The 14147-nt window shown below is 44.2% G+C and overlaps 1 protein-coding gene across 1 annotated transcript in view; it reads left to right on the top strand.

Annotated features, from left to right (window-relative positions):
* Positions 1–14147, top strand: part of PTPRG (protein tyrosine phosphatase, receptor type G) — a 349654-nt gene that overhangs the window by 197077 nt on the left and 138430 nt on the right. Inside the window, exon 5 of the mRNA XM_025199043.1 lies at positions 4664–4759. Coding sequence (XP_025054828.1) covers positions 4664–4759 — 96 coding nt within the window. The remainder of the gene's footprint in view (positions 1–4663; positions 4760–14147) is intronic.

Below are 14147 nucleotides of genomic sequence, written 5' to 3'. Positions count from 1 at the left end.
CATCAGTGATTAATATAATACTAAAATGCATGTAAACATAAAAGTACACTTCTTGGGAAAAGTGAGTTTTGTTTTTCCCATGGTGGGACCAGGGTTTTTTGACAAAATGGTTGGTGGGCCGTAAGGTGCAAAAGGTTGAGAACCAGTGTTATAAGCACGAGTCGGGATTAGAGTATCCTCGATCATTTAAATGTTTAATCAAATGGATCGCATCAGCCCATTCCTAAAAATACGCATACCTATTTAAAACCGGCTAGATGAACTGCGTTACAGGCTTTCAATAACCAAGAATCATCATCATCTTCTATGATTCATAATCATAGCAAACAATTTGTTTTTTATGGAAGGTGTTTTAAATCCAGATGTAAAAGCAGTGGAGAATAATTTCTTCTTACAGTTCAAGCAGCAAAAGGTAATAATTAAGGATTAGTATGTTCAGTGATTAACTTCCCTGTATCAAAGCGTTCAGGATTTTTGTTTCAGCACCGTGCAGACCTGCTGTCTACCTGCTAGCTGAATGTGTTCAATTCTTCTAAAAATACTCTGGGTTTTCAAAGCAGTACACAATAAACCCATATAACCCTGTACCTTGCTGCATGGCTGGTTGATTAATCAGAATATTGGCTGGCCTGCAACATTTTTTTAAGGTGCTTTATAGTTCCTGGTAGTCAGGGAGTGCGTGGGGAAGGGAAGGAGCGGGAGGCTAATCCCAGTGATCTTTTCCTGTCCACACACCAGAGTTCCTGCTATCACTGAATATTTTTGTATTCCGCATCTGTGACACCACAATGACTCCTTCATTTTTTAATCTAAAGAGAAAGCTGTTGAGAGAGGTTGCTCAGGGGTGAGAGCGGCTCAGTTTGAAAAGCCTCAGTTATTCCGTTTTTCAATGCTTGGCATCTGCCTGCGCAGAGCATCCTTGCTTGGCATCCAGTGTTTCGCCAGCACTTTAAACTCCCTCAAATCTTTTGGGCTCCGTTTTAATCTTCATCTTTGCTTCTCTTTCCTATCTGCTGCATTAATTTAGCTGAGCAAACCTGTACAGTGCATTAGGTCTCCTGGTGCGTAGCAAATTACCACAGCATCCCAGGCTGCAACAATGGGGATGTCTCTCCGATAGCTCTTCTGGAGGACAGACCGCGGGCATCGCAGCCAAAAAGCAATCAGAGATGTGTGTTTTGCTGTGTGCTAGTTAGAGGCTGAGGGTGCAAGTCAACTGCATGCAGCAGGCCCTGTTTTGAGGCTCAAGCAGGTGGATTTTAATCCAAGGGAGGTTTGTCATCAACAGTAGTCTGAACGGGCTCGGGCAGGGGCATGGGACCAACGCTCTTGGAGCATCCAGGCAAATAGCTTCAGGTTATGGGGTTTACACATGTTAGTGTCAAGAGGTTCGTCATTCAGAATACCACATGCCTGCGTTTGTGTTCATGCGTGTAGTGTGTGTGTATTTTCCATTTTTGGAAAGCAGAACAAAGATCGTTGTGAAGTTGCACCCCAAAGCCTATGTCAGGATGACTTATTTGAGCACTCAAAAGTCAGGAAGTGTCCCAAAGTTGCATTTGCAATTTTATCATGCATTTCTTTGTGCCATTCCTCAAATATTACAGTTCTAATAGGATACACTTTTTCTACAGCTTTAAACACCCTTTTGCAGTATTTCGTAGTACAGCTGTGTGTACGCTAGATAGAGTCCATGAAGCTCATTTATATGCAAAGTACTCAGCACGTTGTATATATTAATTATATCATAAGGAGTAATAATGAAAATTTGCTGGCATGTTTAGGCCACCTAATTATGCAGTGAAGTTAGCTTTATGTTTTAACTGTCTCACCCCTGATTTGCAGCTAATGAAGGCTGTGCTGCTGGGAGAAAATATATTAAAATGTGTGTGGCTTGCTCCTTATGATAATGAAGTGTGCGTTAAATATAAAAGAATAAAAAGATGCAACGGAGGTGTATTGTAAATTGCAGAAAAAATGTCTGATACTGTGTTATGGGATGAAATAGTAGACAATCCCATAATTAAAGGCTGTAGCAGACTACGAGTGCAGAAAGGTTGCAGGGTCAAGACTGTTTGCAAACAGTACTGTGTGATTTTTTTAGTATGTAACCATGCAACAAGGAAGTGTGTAGGATGGATGGATGTGTAAATTATATAATGGCATTTCTTGGAAGGTTCTTCTTGCACATTCCTTCCAGCCATGTTACCGTGTACGGATGCTAGCATGTGACAGATGAAGATAATTTTTCATTCAAGACATTTCCCCTTGATTTGACTGAGGCAACCAGGAAAACCATGTTGTGCAAAAAAAAAAAAAAGGAATTGGGGACCTCTCGGAGAACGTTTTAACACACATGGTAATCAGGGCAGAGCGTGGTTCTTGATTAGGCTCTGTAATTGCAGTGCTGAGATGCAAGATCTCAATTAAACCCCTTTTTACCAAAGCCCTTCGTACTGTTATCCAAGAGTGTATAGTAAAAATTAATTTCCTTAAAACACTGTGAGCAGAAATGGTTTAAAATGATGTTGGCATATGTTGAACTCACTGAACGAGACTTTCCTTCATAAATTCTTATGAGGGCTATACATAAAAATATTTTATGTCAGGCATGCCTAATTTTAGGCTGTTTGTTTTAAAGGGATGTAAAATGTAACTTACCGTCGTATAGTGAGCTCTTGGCCCTATTAATGAAATCGAACCGCAAGCACTTCGACCTTAAATATAAACGCTTTACATTTCAACATCAAAGAGCGGATGTTCCTCAGCCCATATTTGTTCAAGGCAAAAGCTGTCCAGACCTGTCGGCCTCATATTTGGAGGATGTTGCCGAAGTCTCCCACCTCTGCCAGGTGGGAGGGGATTCCAGTGGGCTTTTGTGCTCTTTGTGACCCATCCATCGTGCAGTTTTCTTTTGTCCTCCCCTCCCACTCGCAGAAATCGTCTCTGCCGTGATCCACCGTGATCTCCCACCAACCTTTCTTGTTCTTCATATAACAGTGTTTTATTGGGTGTGCAGCTGCCGTTGTAGAGCCAGTGGCTGCTTGCCAAAAGCCAGGCACCAGTAAATGTGTCTTGTAAATTATCCCAGGAAGATCATTTAGAGATATATTTTTTTTTTCTTTTTGTTTTGTGGACGCTAGATGTGACTTGGGTGTCAACGAGCCAGTAGAAGCATGTCTCATTCTGGCCTCGTAAATAAACTGACAGGCTGTGATGTAGATGGGGACACGGTCAGGTGCACGGCAAATTGGCATAGGGGTCGCACCCAGAGAGCGGTGGTGAACGGGTCGGTATCGACCTGGAAAGATGTGGGCGGTGGAGTCCCGCAAGGCTCGGGCCTTGGACCGGTGCTGTTCAGTGTCTTCATCGGTGACTTGGATGAGGGCGTGGAGAGCACCCTGTCCAAGTTCACAGAGAATACCAAATTATGGGGCACAGCTAATACAGCAGAGGGTAGGGAACAAATCCAGGTAGATCTGGACAGCATCGAGTCCAACCCCCTGCCCTGGGACGGAAAGAGCGCTGGGGTCAGATGATCCCAGCCAGATGCTTGTCCAGTCTCCAGGTCCAGGTTGGAAAAGTGGGCAGAACGAAAGAGGGTGCAGTTCAACAACAACAAGTGCAAAGTGCTGCACCTGGGGAGAAGGAATCGCCAACACACCCATAGGCTGGGAAGGACCTTCTCAGCAGCGCAGCAGCGGAAAGGGGTCTCGCAGTCACAGTGGACTCCAAGATGAACACGAGTTTGTCAGTGTGATGAAGTGATCAACAAGGCTAACCGCACTTTATCCTGCATTAGCAGGTGCATGGTGAGCATGCCTCCCCTCTACGCGACGCTGGTCAGGCTGCAGATGGAGTACTGCGTCCAGTTTTGGGCGCCGCACTTCAGGAGGGATGTGGACAGCATGGAGAGGGTTCAGAGGAAGCCACTCGTATGGTCAGGGGCCTGCGGGCAAGGTCCTACGAGGAGAGATTGAGGGACCTGGATCTCTTCAGCCTTTGCAAGAGAAGGCTGAGCGGTGATCTTGTGGCTGCCTATAAATTCATCCAAGGAGGGCAGCAGGGCATAGGAGATGCTCTGTTGACTAGGGCACCCCTGGAGTAACTAGGATCTACGGCCACAAATGGACGGAGAGCAGATTTAGGGTGGACATTAGGAAGAACTTCTTCACGGTGAGGGTTGTCAGAATCTGGAACGGGCTCCAAGGGAGGTGGTGCTCGCCCCTGCCCTGGGGGTCTTCAAGAGGAGACTGCACAAGCCCCTGGCTGGGATCGTCTGACCCCAGCGCTCTTTCCTGCCCAGGGCAGGGATTGGACTCAATGACCTGCTGAGGTCCCTTCCAACCCTAACGTCTATGAAACTATGAACACAGAAATGTGGATAAGGTGGCAGAAAGCACCAAGTTTGCCATCTAAACAGACCGGCTGTGCTGTTTATCCATTAGTTTTGTTATTAAAATGCATTGCATCGAATCTGTTTCCTGGGTACTGTTCCAGCAAAGCAGTCAGGCCATTAATCAAGATGCTGGTTAAAGGACTTCTGCTCTGCAATAATGTTTATCTTGGATTTGTAACATTTGATCTAAGTACAGTATTGCGTATATAACTGTATTTGAAACTGGTCTGAATTGACAGTTTGATTTTTTGTTAATTTTTACAGATGCAGATTTACTTCTACAATCCTGACGACTTTGACAGCTTTGGAGCAGCGATTTTAGAAAACAGGATAATAGGCGCCATGGCTGTGTTTTTCCAAGTAAGTGAAACAGGGGCTAAAGTACTTCAGCCAAAGAGTTTGGCAAGTATTTTTTTTTTTAATTCATTGAATTGTTTTATGTTTAATGGATGCATCTGTTTTCTTGTTCACACCTGCCTAAGTGAAGGATGCTTCATATTGTCTAATGTGTGATTTAAAATGTAAATAAGTATGTTTAGAAACATAATGAAAATTTTTGCATGAATTATTCTGATTTTATAGCGGCGTGACTGGTGCACAGCTTGGAAACCACATTTATCATGGAACTTACTTTGCCGCTGAAGCGTTGTGCTCAGGTTCTCAGCATATTAACAGACTGATGGAAAAGCGGTTCTGTTTGCCGAAAACTTTAAACCTGGAGATCAGCTTGCAGGAAGGTTAATCAGTGACTTCAGTTAGTTTATTCTGTAGTAGTATCCTCTTCTAAATTGTCATGGTAACAAGTTCTTGAGTGGGCCAGGCTTCCAGCTTGATGAATGTATGCATCCTCTTTAAAAACGTATTTTTGAGAAAATGAATGTTCACTTACCTCATTTGTTGCTTCAGCACACTTGAACTTCGGTGCGGTGCAGAGACGCCTGCTTCTGATTGCCGGCAGGTCCAGTCAAATTGCAGCTGGGTTTAGGAGCGTGGGCTTTTTTGGTACATTGCATCAGAAAAGAGGTCTTTCTTTTCTGACCGGAGGGTAAATTGAGGAGTCTGTTGGAGCAGCTTTATACCACCAGGCTGTCACAAGCAGAGCGATGGCTAATGGACAGTCTGAAATAATGGAAGGGTTCCTCTTCTGGAAAAAGGTGGGAAGCATCGTGAGGCCTCACGCCACTCCCAGGTCTCAAAGGCACGGCCCATATTGCAGAATCGGGGTTCTTACTGGGCAGAAAACTGACCTTTTAATTGCTTTTGGGAGTCAAATGAAAGCAGATCACCCTTGATTATAGAACATCGGTGCACAGACACGTGTGAGTAAACCTCTGCCTTTGGCTTGAAACACGAGATTGGCAGATGTGGCTCACCTGCCCAAATTACATGAATCTGGTCTTCTCCTTTTCACAGATTTTTGACCAATTGCCACAATAAAAATAAAGGGGATGTCCCTTGACTAGTATAAATTTGTACACCTTCACTGACATTAAGCCACATAATATAATTCTAACCATTAAATACTAGAGAAGTCCACCGGGCTGTATGTTAAGGTTGAAGTCAATGGAAATTCAGCGCCTAGAATGCTCTCCTGGTCATCAGCAGACAAGGTTCTTGGGGTGAATCTGATATGTTTTATTAGACCAACTGAAATAGCTGGAAAAAAATGTTCTTAGCAAGCTTTTGGGCTTAAAAACCCTTCATCAGGCGGAGGAAACATCTGCACTTGGTGTGTGTGCTCTTCCTGGATGGAATGAAGAGTAAAGAAGCCAGAGGCTGGGCTGTGGTCACCAGGAATACAGTGCAGTTTAACACTGCAATACAGTTTAACACTGTGTGCATGTACTGCACAAAGGATTTTGACCCCACAAGAACAAAGTTCATGGATCAATAATATGGTTGTTACAGCAGTGTATGCAAACACAGGACATAAATATATATTACGCAAAGCAAACCAACGTCCCACCCCAAAGCATTTCAGATTCTGTCTGTGCCATGTCTTTTTCAAAAACTTTTGCAAATGTTTTCAATGGGTCTTTAAAAATAGATTGCATTTATTCTTTTGTGTTCCTCTTCCTGCAAAGCCAGGTGCCTCGAGCACTAGGAATCCCACTTCACAGGTCTCCAAGGGAGTACCTAAAATAGTGCTGTAATATCATAAAACATCCTGATTTTCAAGTATGTCAGGCTCTATTGAAGCCAGAATGGAGTGCTGAGGCTCCCTGAGGGAACTTGGGCATCTCTGCTTTTCAGCATTTTTATCCCTGCCGAGTGGTGATACAGTGGGGCTCTGCAGTTGCAGGAGCACTAAGCTCCAAGGCCACCGCTGATAAGAGTCCCCAGTCTCCCCCAGAGAGTGGGAGTGAGCTGATTCTTTGGCATCGTGGCCTGGCAGGAGTTTTTTTTCATCTCATTTTTCAGTGTTAAGCTATCACACTGTGGAGCAGTCTGACAGCCACCTTCTGAGTCCTTGCACTAATGGGATGGCAGGTCGCCTGTGCAGATTTGCTAAATCTAGTAGAGGAAGGAGCATGGTAGGTACCTGCGGGCAGTGCCAGGTCAGCGATGCACAGCACTCATTAGCCAGCGAGTTGCATGGCCACGTGCCACTCTGCAGGTTTGCACGTTAGCGGCTAGATAATGGATGAGAAATGCCGGATGTCTGTATATTCAGGAGTTTTGGAGGAAAAAAAGAGACTTCAGGTTCCCATTGTGGTTTGACTTAAGATGACAGAGGAAGCATCCAGGAAACTTAAAGCTGCTTCGTTTGGGGATATCAAATAATAATCAAAAAATCATCGCAAACCATCCTGCACATCTGAATGTGGATGTGGTGACTCGCCGAATGCTGCTTCTGTTCCAGCGACCTTCCTCTCTGCAGTCTGTCCTCTGCCAGAGCGTGCTGCAGTGGGAGCTAGGGAAGCACGACTTGGAAAGACCTATATAGATATCTAGATAGATTTATAAATACAAATACATTAAAAGGTTGTCCTGTGTACTGGATAATCTTTCAGTATTTCTTTTTGGAGGCATTGTGTACATAGCCTTACCACTGCTGACATTTAAAATAACTTTGATAAGTCATCTTTTAAGAATTTTGGTGACTTCTGAACAGACAGCCCTAGGATGTCTCTGCTTGCTTTTTGTTTCATAGCTCTGGGTCTTCAGATAGGAGACTGGCAATTTCCAGTTTTCCAGATCCTTGAGTTTTCCCTAGTGAATACTTGCTGCTCTCTCTCTGCTACTCAGGAGTATAGTTCAAATCTGTGAATGAATGTGGGACAAATAAGGTATTTTAAACACAAAATGGAATTAAATTATATGTATTTTTGTTTCATAAACATATTAACACATAACTGATTTGCCATTAAACAAATGCTTGACTTATTCCTAATGTTTTAAATGCTGTTGGAAAGGATTTCTGTGTGTACCATACTGCATTTGTGGTCTGGCAAGTGCTTTGAGCGTGACTAATATTCTCAAATGCTACTTTTTACGTTCAGGTTCTCCAATAAGTGAACATTACATTGAGCTATATAATTATTGGTGAAACATTAAATAATTAAGAACCCTCTTTTCCTCCTTTTTAATAATTTAACACAGACCGTATAAAATTTTTCCTTGTTGAATTCATTATGTTTCAAGGGCAGTTACCAAGTAAAGTATATTGGTTCTGAGCCTGACTAAATTGAAGCAATTATAACTTTGTTGTAATTGGTGCTAATGAAGCCTGTGTGCTTTTCTCATTACTTTCAGTGTAACCTCTATTGATAAGTCGTATTTGTACATGGTGTCAGGACAGTTGAACTGATGAATGAATAAAATTGCAAGGTTTAACAGAATGAAAACTTCTGGCAGGTGCAAACGGCATGCATCTGTGTATGCTAAGCATGAGATTTTCTAGTGTGATTTTACAGGATTTTCATTAAAATTGTATCATGGAGACTCCAACCAAGTTTACTGTCTCTCCAGAGCTCCATATCTGATTTTCCCAGTTGGTATTAGAGTGATGCCTTTAATGACTGCCAGACCTGCAGTCTCAAACAGGGATCTGCAAGCCAGGATTTTGCATTGGAGTTAAAACTCACCTCTGTGCAGAAGGTCAGCGTGAGGCCCGCGTGCCGGATGAGTTTGACGTCAGCCTCGGCACAACAGTGCATTTCACCCTTGTTGCTTGGTAAATAATTCTGGTCATAATGCACCAGCCAGGACAGACTCCAGCTCGCTCTCCCATGAATGAGCGCAAACAGGAATAGCACATTTTGTTCACAAAAACAAGCAGGTTTATCTCCTAGGACTCACGGAGAGCAGAGTCGTTGAGAGAAAAGAAGAGGTCATCCTCCGTACTCGCTTTCCTGACCCTAATCTCAGTTTAAGCAGCATTCCAGAAAAATATTGTAGATGTGACTGAATGAAGCAAGTGACAATATACAGGCGACAGCAGATTTGGCTCAGCCGAACCTCCCCGCAGACTGCTGATCTGCAGGTGTCGGTAGCAGTGCCAGCTCAGACGGGAGCAAAACACAGGCTGTAGCACGGTGCAAAAGATGACACCTCTGCCGCAAGCTGTTCGGTGATGAAGAGATCTCGCACCATGCCAGGCCAGGTTGGACCTTTCTATAATGCCACTTGCCCCTGTTTAGTTCAAGACGACAACGGAGGGGATCAGCCTCGCTGGGTGGAGAGAGAGATGGCTTTGAAGCTGGATCTCTTTTCATTCTGATTATTTTAAAGAGCTCTTCCATGGCTCTTATCCCAGAACCAGGTGGGAGAACAACTGGGAGCCCTTGCTCTCAACTGCCAGGGGTTAGGTTCAATCCAGCTGGTCCACATTTTTCATTTTAACTAACTTTTTCATTACAGAGGCTATTTTTTTGTTGCCAAAATGAAGATTCTGGGGGAAGCGTCCATATTCAGCATAATATATGGGGATTTCATCAAAGCAAACTAACATACTGAAAAATGTTAGTTTGGGATCATCATTTTTCCTTTTCCTGGTTAAAAATATCTGGCGCTTACTTTTTCAACGAAGCCAAACTCTCTTTCAGTACGTTGGGTCCAAATGATTTTTTCCCATATACGTTTCGTGAGAGGGGAAAAAAAATCAATTCACAAAAATGTGTTCCCTACTGACTGCAACGGCAGGGACTCCCACACGAGCTCAAAGCTGCGGTCTCCCTCCTCCTCCTCTCTGAGCGCAGGCTTTCACAGTTTTATTGCAGCCACGCAGAGCCACCCCGTGCGCCGAGGGGAGCTGCTGGCAGCGCTGGGTGCCCCTTCGCTCCAGGGATGTGTGAAGCGGGGGCTGTTCTGCACTTCATTTCTGTATCACAGCTGAGAGGTGGCCTGCAAGTGTCTGTTGCTAATGAGCTTATTGTGGGTTATGTGCTGAATTAATCAGGTAGCAACAGTAAAAGGGGCCTTCTGCACTTTAGGTATTTTGAGCTGTGTGCCATTTTAAGCCTGAGAGTGGAGATGGGGGCAGAGTAGGGCAGGGCGGAGGAGGCATGTGTTAAAGCCATGATGTGCTCAATGTCCTTTTACCTTGCTGTTTGGGTCATTCAGCACATGACCCTGTAATTATTTCAACGTGCCTCTAGTGCTAATGAAGGGATGCCCCACTCCATTTATCTGTTTTCCTTATCCTTCCAGGCAGAAACCCTTGATTTTTGCAGAACAGGCCAGCCCTGGGCAGTGGCTACACATACTTCGTTCTGCTGCACCTCGGACCTGACAAGCTGAGAGAGATGTATAGTTCACAGAAAACGAGGGTTGGGAGGGACTGTGAGAGGTCACACCTAGTCCAACCCCCTGCACAAAGCAGGCCCAGCCCCAAATTAATAGTTAGCCGTGTTAGTCTGAAGTCAAGTAGAAAGCAGGGTTGATCTGCACCCCGTACGCTAACCAAAGTAGGTGTGCGCGTGTGTGTTATGTGTTTATTACATTGTACAAGCCTACGTGAGCCCAAGCTGACTTCATCACGTGCTGTGAAAGAACATGCATAGAGCAGTATGTTAAATGGAGAGAGCGATTAGAGTGCAAAAGCCAGGAAGGGAGGAAAAGTACGGGGAAGAAGCAAACAAGCAGGCAGCAAACCCACAGGAACAAGGGAGTCACAAGAGATAACCCAGGGAATGGGATAAGACTCCATAGTCCCAGTTTCAACCATACTGAACACAGCCCAGTCTGTGGATGATGTTGTTCCATGCAAATCATGGTTTGCTGCCTAAAAACAGCCACCCTCAGCTCAGCGATGGACTGTCCGGAGAAGTTAAAGTGTTGTGCCGCAGTCCATCTTTCTGCTGCCCATGTCAGATCGGCGTTTATTCATTCCCCCGTGTAGGGATCATTCTGGCTGTCTGGCATAGACGGCAGAGGGGCACTGTGAGCAGGCAAAGGCATGTATGACACTGGTACACTTGCAAGTGACTCCTAGATGTTATCATCAGTGTTATTCGGTCCAGTGATGACATGGCCTGCCTTGATGTTGGGGCACAGGAGGGCATCTGGGTCTGTTGCAAGGCCTGGTGCCACGATGAGACTGGGAGTTAGGCAACCTGTTGCTTGAGAGATGCTGTTTGAGGTTGGGGGCCTGTGTGTAAGCCAGGACAGGTTTGTCCCCCATGACTACTTTGAGACGGACATCCTTGTCCAGGAGGGGCTGGAAGTCATTGATGGCGTGTCTATATGTAGACATCTCTCAGCCTCATCTGGCCTGGCTCTGCTCCACATATTTGGCCTGTAGAGCCTTATGAATGTGATGCTCTTGATCTATGGTATCGCATGTCAACAGCATCTAGGCCCCGATTCAGCAAGGCATTTAAGCATAGGCTTAACTTAAATGGTGGTAGGCATGCACTGAAATTCAGCACGGCAGTGTATGTGCAGAAAGTGAAAACTCATGCTTAAGCATTTTCCTAGAATAGGGCTTGAGTTAATGAGTGATCCGGGTTTGAACTATCTATCTAGAAGTGACGGGCCCCAAATCCCTTACCAGTCCTTTGAGCCATCCATTCACATATGTTCCTATAACACACATTTGCAGGTTACACATAAAATAAATAGTTACTTGGATTAAATGCATTCAGACGTGTTGTGTGCAGCTCTTTGAACTGTAGAACAATGTAATTTATTGCACACTTCACTGCTTGCTTTATTAAAGCCAAACTTAAATGTGTTCAAAACAAACATATTGCTTTTGCATTTGAAATATTCATCTTGCAAGCATACAGTAGATTCATTACAGTGGAGGGTACTTCAGTTCTTGATTACTGCTGTGAAAAGACACAATACTGATTCCCAAAGCACCTGTTAAATATTCGATAGATAAGAAATTCCAGAAGAGGTAAGAAAATTCTTGTTTCAATTGGGAGGGTATATAAATTCATTTTATTATTTAAAAAGAAAACATCAGTGATTAGTTATTGTAACTCAGCCGGCTCAAGAAATAATTGCTAAAGAAAATGCAATGAAAATGAGTGTTTGAAACATTTTTAGAAATGTTTTTTACTGTCAAAACATCTCCATGATGATGAATTGTCATAACATCTCAAATAACATCAGCTGTGTTTGGGATACAAACCCAGATTTTTAAAGGTGTTTAGGCATATAGAAGCAGACTAACTAAGTGCCCAGGGTCTAAATCTCATTAGTTTCAGACCTCCAAATTCCTCTCTCTTTTTAAAATGTTAATTACAAAAACCCCAAACCTGCTAAAAAATGGCTTTCAGGTATTTTTTATGAAGCTCTTCAAAATAAGAGTGACTGTGGCTATTAACTTCATATTCATAAGTGCAGAGGTATGTTATTGAGTGCAAGAAGCATTAACTCTGGCTTTGCTTTTGTCAGACTTTGCATTACTGAATCCTGATGATGGCCCTAGAAGCAGTCAGCTGGGCTGGGCTGGGGCAGATGGCCGTGGCAGCAACACTGCACCACTGGTATCTGCCCCATCTGGCTTATTCATCGCAACTTTAAATGAGCTATTTTTTATTGCAGCTAAAACTTTGCATCTGAATATATACACACATTTTTAAGTTGGTTTTTGAAAAAGTCAGCGTGCTTGCATTTGTCCAGATAGAGATACATCGTTAACTTTCCGGTCAGTAATGTGTACAGTAAACAAAAATGTGGATGCATGTCCCTGAAGAAACAATTAAATAGTGCATTACAATGAGTAAAACTGTACCTGGAAAAAGTAAGGGTTGAACTTTTAAATAGCTCTGAAAAATACAAAATAGCTATGTTTGTATGTAAGGGGCAGAAAATCATAGAAGATAGAAACTCCTAATACAACTCTGCAGGCATATTTTTTCTGGAAAGCAACTTGTGATATACTGTAATAATAAATTACTAGATATATTTCTGCAGAAGAAAAAATATCTTCTTAAATTTATGGCACATAGTTGCAGGCAAAATGATTAAACTACAGGTCTTCAAGAGATCTTGCTATCTGGTTTAAATTCCAGAACCTGATAAATACTGAGTGGCTGAAATTTTGCCTAGATCCAGTGGTGGACGGCTCCGAACAACCCCACTGAGCTGTCTCAAGAGCCAGAATGTCCCAGTTTAGGCAGTCTGGCTAATTACAAGTTTAACTTGAAACTTTTGCTGGGAAAGGGCCCCCTGCTGCCCCTGCCCAGGACAAAGGTCCAGCCGGTCTGGGAGAGAAGGGAACCACGAAGTCGCTGCACTGAGAACATGGACTTCCAAAACCCGAAAAAGTTTGCGGTACCTGGAAAGGGCGTTTGGGATGGGGGCAGATGATTTTTGAGGGGTTCAGGAGATGCGGCTTTGCCTATTCTCTGTAGAAAAGCATCGGGCAAACACCTGAAGCTATCACTCAGCTTTCCTCTGTGGCACCCTGAATTCAGCTAGCTCAGGAGGGCAATCATTTATGCAGGATGCACTACCAGAGTTACTCTGTGCACTAGCTCTGCAGTGTTCAGCACCTGGATTTTTGCAAGGCTCGATCCTTTGCAGAAGCAGGACTCCAGTCGATCCCAGAGGAGTGAGGATTTCAGCTGCATTGCTCATATAGCTGCACATTCCCACCGCAACAGGCTTCCCATCTGGACGCAGCTCTCCATGCTGCCGAGCTGTGCTCCTCACCGCCTGCGTGCTGCACTGCGGCTGAGCGCATGCACGGGGCATTTATCGCCCACATCAGGCCGATTTTCGATGCAGTCCATTTTCTTTATACCAGTGCTGATCCACGATGTATCGGTGCACCTCTCATTAGAAGTAGCCCAGGGTAATGAACTGTGGAGGGCAGCGTGGTGCAAGACTGAGTGAAGTGGTGTTCATGTAGGTGTGGGCCGGAGAGTCCCAAGTTGCACGTATTTGAACACGAGGGGGAGGGCAGACTCGGAGGCAGGCGGACTGACAAGGCTGCTGGAAGTGATCGTTTCTGGAAGCAAGCACACGTTCCGCTTACGCTCGCCTCTGTTCTGCCAACAGGCATTTGCAGTCTCTAGATCATGATGGCTGCAACCTGCTGTGTTGAAACTTCTCTATCCACAGGCTGACTGTGCAGTGCAGAAAAATAATCTACCTTATGTGCACTTATCGTCCACAGAGCCCAAGCAGTCCTCCTCCCCTCCCTTCCTCCTCTCTGCTTTATAAACTATTTTGTGGGATTTTTCTAATAAGGCACAGGAGTGTGAAACCTGAGACCGTGGCCAGATGACCTATAAAATATAATACCTTCAATTAAAGCCCTGTTATGCAGTCTTGGCTTTCAAAAAGC

Source organism: Alligator sinensis, unplaced genomic scaffold, assembly GCF_000455745.1.
Source record: "Alligator sinensis unplaced genomic scaffold, ASM45574v1 scaffold469_1, whole genome shotgun sequence".
In the NCBI taxonomy this organism is placed as follows: Eukaryota; Metazoa; Chordata; order Crocodylia; family Alligatoridae; genus Alligator; species Alligator sinensis.
Note: the sequence above shows the minus strand (reverse complement) of the source record. Positions and strands in the feature narration are given on the sequence as shown.